General features: G+C 32.4%; 1 protein-coding gene across 1 annotated transcript; it reads right to left on the bottom strand.

Moving 5' to 3' along the window:
- Positions 1 to 3,016: 3,016 nt before the first annotated feature.
- On the bottom strand, positions 3,017 to 4,553 carry LOC114404368 (LOB domain-containing protein 41-like). The gene is made up of 2 exons (XM_028367352.1): positions 4,241 to 4,553; positions 3,017 to 3,714 (listed from the first exon to the last, which is right to left on the bottom strand). The coding sequence occupies exons 1-2, from the start codon at positions 4,428 to 4,430 to the stop codon at positions 3,245 to 3,247; spliced, it is 660 nt and encodes a 219-aa protein (XP_028223153.1). The 5' UTR covers positions 4,431 to 4,553; the 3' UTR covers positions 3,017 to 3,244.
- Between the last annotated feature and the right edge of the window lie 2,235 nt (positions 4,554 to 6,788).

Raw genomic sequence — 6,788 nt, 5'->3', positions numbered from 1 at the left:
TGATACATCTTTCATGCCACAGTAGCAACCCCTTCCCACTAGTTTGAACATAGGGTTGGGTAACCTTTCTATCATAAATTTGAATGCCTTTTTTTATGATTACATCAATTGGGAAAGGTTTTCATTCTACAATATTTTTTAATTTTTGGTCCTAATCCTATATACTTTAAATATTTAGTTGAGTCCATAGTTTTAAAATTATTACATTGTGTTTGGTAGGATGAAAAAAATAAGTAAGAAATAAGATGGATGAAAATAAGAAAAAAGAAAGAAAGAAAGTAAATAGAAATAGATGAGAAGTGGGTGGAGTGAAAATAAGGGTGTTTAGTTTAAGTGAAATAGGCCAAAAAAAAAGATTAGTGACACCAATGGTGTCTGATAGATAGCCGAGAAAGGAGGACCTGGATCATAAAAAAAGTTGATAAGGTACTAAGATGATGTCTTTTTATTTGTATCCTTGTATGGTTTTTGTCTTTGATATGACATATTATTGAAGACAAATGTATTTCTACATGAGGAGGTACTAAGAATTGTGAAGCCACAACATTTTCTACCCATACATGGAGAACTCTTGTTCTTGAAAGAGCATGAATTACTTGGAAAATCAATTGGCATTTGACAAACAACTGTGAGTGATTGACTCCTTATTCAATGTTCTTATGTGATACATGAGATACTAGTAGCATAATTTAAATAAAACCATGTTGCTAGTATAATTTGTTTTAAATTATGTGATAATAATAATAATAATAATAATAATAAATGTGTGCTGAAAAATGTGTGTCAAATAATATATTACTATTTCCTTTCAAAAACATTAGTAAATTACCCCAAATTCCAGGTCTTAGACATATGGGTTAAGACTTTATGAAGATATATAGTTATAATAATGGCGTCCTTGGGTCATTCTTTGTGACTTTAATGTTATTCTTTATGATTATGAAAAGAAAGGTGGATCTAAAAATGCAACTCATAGGGAAACTCAAGCTTTTTGTGGGTAGTAGACAATAAGTAACTTGATCTTGTATAAATCTTCATTGTTTTGAGCTTGATAATGTCAAGTAAGTAGGCTATTCTCAATATTACTCTCTTTGATGTTAAATCTACTATATCTCGAACATGATCCCCACACTAGTTCCAGGTTTCTTCGGACATCAATTCAAAATGTAGATGATCTTGAGAAGTATTCAGAGGCAAAAGATAAACTTAAATTCATGGAACAGACATTAAGATGGAGGCATGTGGCACCCACTACACCTAATACTCTTGGTATGTACATTATATATGACTCAATGCTTTTACACTTCCTTGGTTGTCAATAATCTGTCATTTTTCGCTTAGGTCAACCAAATTTTCTGGAAGTTTGAACATTAATCAGATTACTTGCTTTTTCTAAAGAAATCTAGACTTCTTAATGTTAACTTAGATATGGTTTGGTGTCTTCTAGGATGGCCTTTTATACTTGTATAAACGTGGCCTTTTATACATGCACAAATATATTACTCCATTAGCACGTGAGTAACATGTCTCTGGTCAGGTGTTTAAGGTAACATATTACTCCATTAGTTGAATGTACTAATGAGATTCATTTAGGCATTTCTTTGTACTCAACTAAAACAGGTTTTTTTGTAAATGATTAACTGCTTGAAAATATGGTTTTTGGTTAGAATTTCAATGCTATTTTTCTTACTACTTTTCTCCCTTCTATTATATAATGATGCAATTTTTAAAAGTTCAATTAAAAGAAAGCACATCCAAAAACTATGTTTTTATTCTCTTTGTTTAAGTATGCTATACATAAAGGGTTCTCTTTGGAGAAAATCATGGAAGGTTCTGGTTGGTTATTGTAAAAACAAATAAAATATTATTATTTTTTTGCAAAAAGCAACATCGGTTGGTCTAAAACCGATGTAAAAAACACTTTAGAATACATAATTCAACATCAATTTTTTTAAAACCGATGTTGTTGTGTACTTTACGACATCGATTTTAACCAAAATCGATGTTTTTTTTGTAGTTTTTTCTTTTTTTTGTATATTTCTTATTATACGACATCGGTTTTCATAAATAACCGATGTCGTGTAGTGTTTGTTAACATCGGTTTTCAAAAAACTGATGTTAACATTGATAATGTTAACGCCGGTGGTTAAAAACTGATATTGAAAGTAAAAAACAACCGATGTTAAAAGTTTATTTTCTAGTAGTGTCATTTTCTTTCATTTATGTTGTTCATGGATGATTCAAGAGTAGCTTATGTTCATTAACTATTTTTGTTTAATTATTCCCCTTTTTTTTTCCTCGGGCATTTGTTTTTTCCACACAAAAAAAATTATGGAAGGGCAATCAACTTTTGATTCTGATGAAGCTCGTCAAAGAAATAATGGGTGTTTCTGTGTAACCATTAATAGTTATAGCAATTTTATTGACCATTTTTTTCAAAGTACTTTGACCATTTTTTTTCTATTTAACTTAAGAGATTTCCTTTTCATTAGAAGCATTAAATATTTGTTGATGGTAAACCATGAAAAAAAAAGCGAGTGACATTAATTATCCTTTCATTTATAAATATGATAACATCATTACTAGTATTCAATACTACTAATTTATATCATTAAACCAATTGATATAGTAATATAATAACGAGTGTCATTTCAATGTATTTATGAATTTGTTATTTACCTATTATTATTGAATTTCAAAACAAATAAGATCAACATTAATCTAAACACCCACTTGACTTCAATATAAAAGAATAGGATAGTTAATGAGAACATTTATTATCCTAAACAAATCACAGATTTTCCTAGAATATTTATTGGTGGAAATATTTTATTTATTTTTTATCGGCCTAAATATATTTTTGATCCCAGGTAAATATCTGTTTTTTACGTTTGGTCCAAAATAAATTTTTCCTTTAAATCAAATTTTTAATTTTGGCACAACACATGACATGCCTAAGGATAAATTTTTCAAATATTAGGAACCTATCATAAATTTCTTTAATTGAAAAAAAATAGGACTATTAAATGAGTTTATGCTCCAAACAACAACATACACTACCTTAAATCCCCAACAACATTTACATTTGGCTATGCCCAATGATCCTGTTTCACGGAAGAAAAACATACAAATGCCGAATAAAACAAAATACTTTTTGAGTAAAATATAAAACAAAATATTAAAAACAACGCTATTTTCTATTACTAAATTGATTTGGTAGCAACACTTCACTAACAGTAGAAGCCTAGCCGAGAGTGAGATCCAAATCCATCTCAACTCCACCATTACGACTCGGCTTGTTTTGGCTCACCAACATAGCTTCCACAGTTTCCTCACTATCACCCTCGGACCTTCCTGGCTCACGGCTCCAAGTCAGCTTCAACATCGCAGCCGAGTCAATTGAACTCACTTGTGGCTTTGGCTTGATCACTGTCCTAGATCTCTTGATCTTCTTGGCTCTTCCTTTCACATGGTCCATTTCAGCATCTTTGGACACGTGGCGAATGCCAAGGATTTGGGCAACATGCTCGTCGCCATGTGTCGCAATCCCCTGCGAATCGGAAGCTCCCACGACCTTGATCTGGGACCCAGCTAGCACAGCATCAACGGCAGCTTGGCATTGGGCCCACTCACCGGTCCAAAACAAGCCCACTGACCCAAATGTCGGATTCGCAATTCTCCCACATGCCTCATACAATAGTGACTTGAATACAGCTGAAAATGTACAATCATTGTAATCTTTTTCGAGATATAAATAATTAATAGCATTTTTGTTAAAACAGTTTTTAAGAAATTAAAAAATAATGATTAAACCAAACTAATCCGTTCTTCTTCCTCTTATTATTGAATGTAAAAACAAAACGTATATTTTTTTATCAATAAAACAACAAAACGTATATGGTCGCTATAGTTTGACTCCGAGACAAATAAAATGAAAAATGTAAATTCACCGAAAACATGGAAAAATATATTAATTAAATCAATTGTAAGAAAAAAATGTAAGGTGAGACCGAATCTTTCCTTTTAGGATGAAAACGGTAGTATGGAGAAGCAGTTTCCAACGAGTTGCTACTTGAATTCTTACTTACGAAAACTCAATTTAGCTCAAAATTTCTTTAAGAGGGAGAACTAATAGTAAACAATAAAATTGTAATAATTGAAGTCTCGGAGGGGGCTGGATACGATTTTACATCCCCAATTATCTTTCCAAAAATGAAATAAACGTAAATGTTGAACTTACCAGGTCCATTGTGTTGTGGGGCAGAATCGATGAGGTTGACCAAGCCAGCACGACCATAGAATTTGGCAAGGAAGAGGGTAGCGTTGGCTTGGGCCTGAGGAGTGTTGATCCACTCGAGGCATGGCCTTATGGCACAATCCTCACCACAACCTTTGCGGAGAATGCGACACCCATTGCAACTCAACTTCATGGTGACTGTGTATGGTACAATAGCTATTCCGGGGGTATTTATTAGCACAAACTAAGGAACCAAGTGAAATTAGCTAGTCAGGGGTGGTAATGAAACGTTCATTTGCTCATTGATCCATTGGTTTTGCAATGTAGTGGTTTTCTTCTTTATTTATTTTTTTTTTGTTTTTTTTTATCTTTTACTATTTTCCGGTAAGTAGAGAAGAGGGGCTGATGATCTTGGCAGTATTTGGGGTTTGAGAATTGCCATGCATGCAGAGGTGAATTACAAGTTGAGCCATGAGATGGGAATTTTATGACTGGTGGTGAGAGGAAAGGGTATAGAAGTAAAATGAGTGGCTTGGTTAAAACTTAAGAGAATAAAAATCGTTAAGAAGAAGCCAAGTAAGAATAAGGCGTTTCAATTGTGTAATTCGTAACACATAAGCAACCGGAGGAGTAGAACTTCGTGCAATTTGACACATATATAGGGACATAAGCTTCTGTTGTCATAAAGCACATTGGAATTCCCTGAATTAAGGAGCCACACACTACTATGTTTTTTTTTTTTACTGTGAATAATAAATAAGATTTTGTGCTTTATCAAAAAAAAAAAATCTGTGGGGCTGTAGGCAAGGGTGGAATTTATTCGCCCATGGTTTTCTTTATGGTTTCATTAATATACGATGTTGTTCTTTCCTTACATGAAGCCAAGCGTTTTTTAAGGCAGTTACTTGCCACATACGGCATTGATTAGAGAGAGTATCCTACTTAGTTGGATTTCATGTCCATTTGTTATCTCATGTTCACGATGGTCCTTTTTTTTTACTACTGAATATTTTGTTCTATCCTCTTTATTAATTTACAAAATTATTTTTCATGTAATTTTTTTGGGACAATTTTTCGGAGAGTTTCATGTAAACTTTTGAGAATATTATTTCGGACATTTTCGCTACAAGCTTAGATATGTCGGTGGTACCGATGTCCATATATGTTATGGTAGTTTCTCCTTCTGTTTTGTTTAGTAATAGTATACATTATGTGCCTGATTTCTTTTCCTTCATTTGATGATAAAGGAACAATTAATGTGTTATCATGGCAGGGTCCATTTTGCTCGTCTCTCTAAAAAGTGTTCACAGGAAATGCTTAATTATAATATTGGTCAATGGGTATTAATAATATCTAATAAATACTGATAAAAAAGTATCTAATAAATTTTTAAATATATTAAAAGATAAACAATAAATTTTATATTTTAATAAATACATTCTATTAATGTATTTGTTTTGTTAACTAACACTCTAAAGAAAATGGTCATAATACTCTCTTGAAAAAAATATATTTATGTTTATTGTAATTAATATATATCAACTCATGTATTTTTTTTATTAGTAGTATAAAGTGAAACAAATAAGAGTAAATCATACTTTCTTCTCCTAATAAATTCAAGTATTCAATGTAACATCATGATTTTCTAAATACACGGTAACTGATTTTAATTAAATTGCAAGAAAAATAAATTTATTTTATGTTGTTGAATAATAAAATATAAATCAAATGAATGGGTTATGTTGTTTATGAGTAGTGGATTAAGTTATGTTGGGCTTTTATGTTTGGGTCATACGGGTTTTAGTGAGGAGAGACCATTCCCTCTTTCCTTCTTTCTTTGTAAGTTGTGAGCAATTCTTATATCTAAAGAGACACGGTCATTTCCTTTAATAACCTTAGTGCTCTCTTTTGCTTTCTTCTCTCAAAGCTCTCTCATTCTATCATTTTTACCTCCCCGCAAGGAACTGAATTTTTCAACACTGTGACACCCTAAAATATGGGTTTATAAATACACTTTAAATAATTACTACAAAAATTATTTATTAAGACATGCCAACAAAGATAGTTGGCAAAAACCATCTTTAAAGACAATGCGATGACAATATTGTAATTAAGTTCATTAATAATGAAGACAGTTTTTGAATAATCCTCGTAATTGAACCCTGTACAAAGACGTTAATTGAATGGTTATGCTTTTTCTCTCTTTCTCTCTCTCTCTCTTATCGGGCAACACACTAGCCCTTTCTCTCTCTCTCTCTCTCTCTCTTATTCTCGCTTTCTCTCTGTTGTTTTCTCTGTTTTGAGTGAAACCCTAAATTAGTAAAGAAACAAATTCCTAAATCCTCAATACTCAACAAATGATTCTTCTCCATCCGATGTTGCTATAGCCAACAAGTATCTCTCTCGTCTCTTTTTGGTCTCATTCTCATCTCTCACGATTTGACACTGGGAGGGGGTGAGGCACTTGATCTAGCACTGGCGGATGATGGCATGGGTTTGGATGCAGATGCCCTCGACGACATTGACAAGGACGAGGGCGTCATTGCTGAGT

This window comes from Glycine soja, unplaced genomic scaffold (assembly GCF_004193775.1).
Source record: "Glycine soja cultivar W05 unplaced genomic scaffold, ASM419377v2 tig00027502_1_pilon, whole genome shotgun sequence".
Lineage (NCBI taxonomy): Eukaryota > Viridiplantae > Streptophyta > Magnoliopsida > Fabales > Fabaceae > Glycine > Glycine soja.
This window is presented reverse-complemented; position numbering and strand designations above follow the sequence as displayed.

Bases quoted from the DNA above. Each gene is read 5' to 3' on its own strand.
- LOC114404368 (XM_028367352.1), bottom strand. From the start codon at position 4,430: ATGAAGTTGAGTTGCAATGGGTGTCGCATTCTCCGCAAAGGTTGTGGT. The intron at 3,715-4,240 runs GTAAGTTCAACA...GTACATTTTCAG, and splicing joins CCCACAACACAATGGACCTG to CTGTATTCAAGTCACTATTG.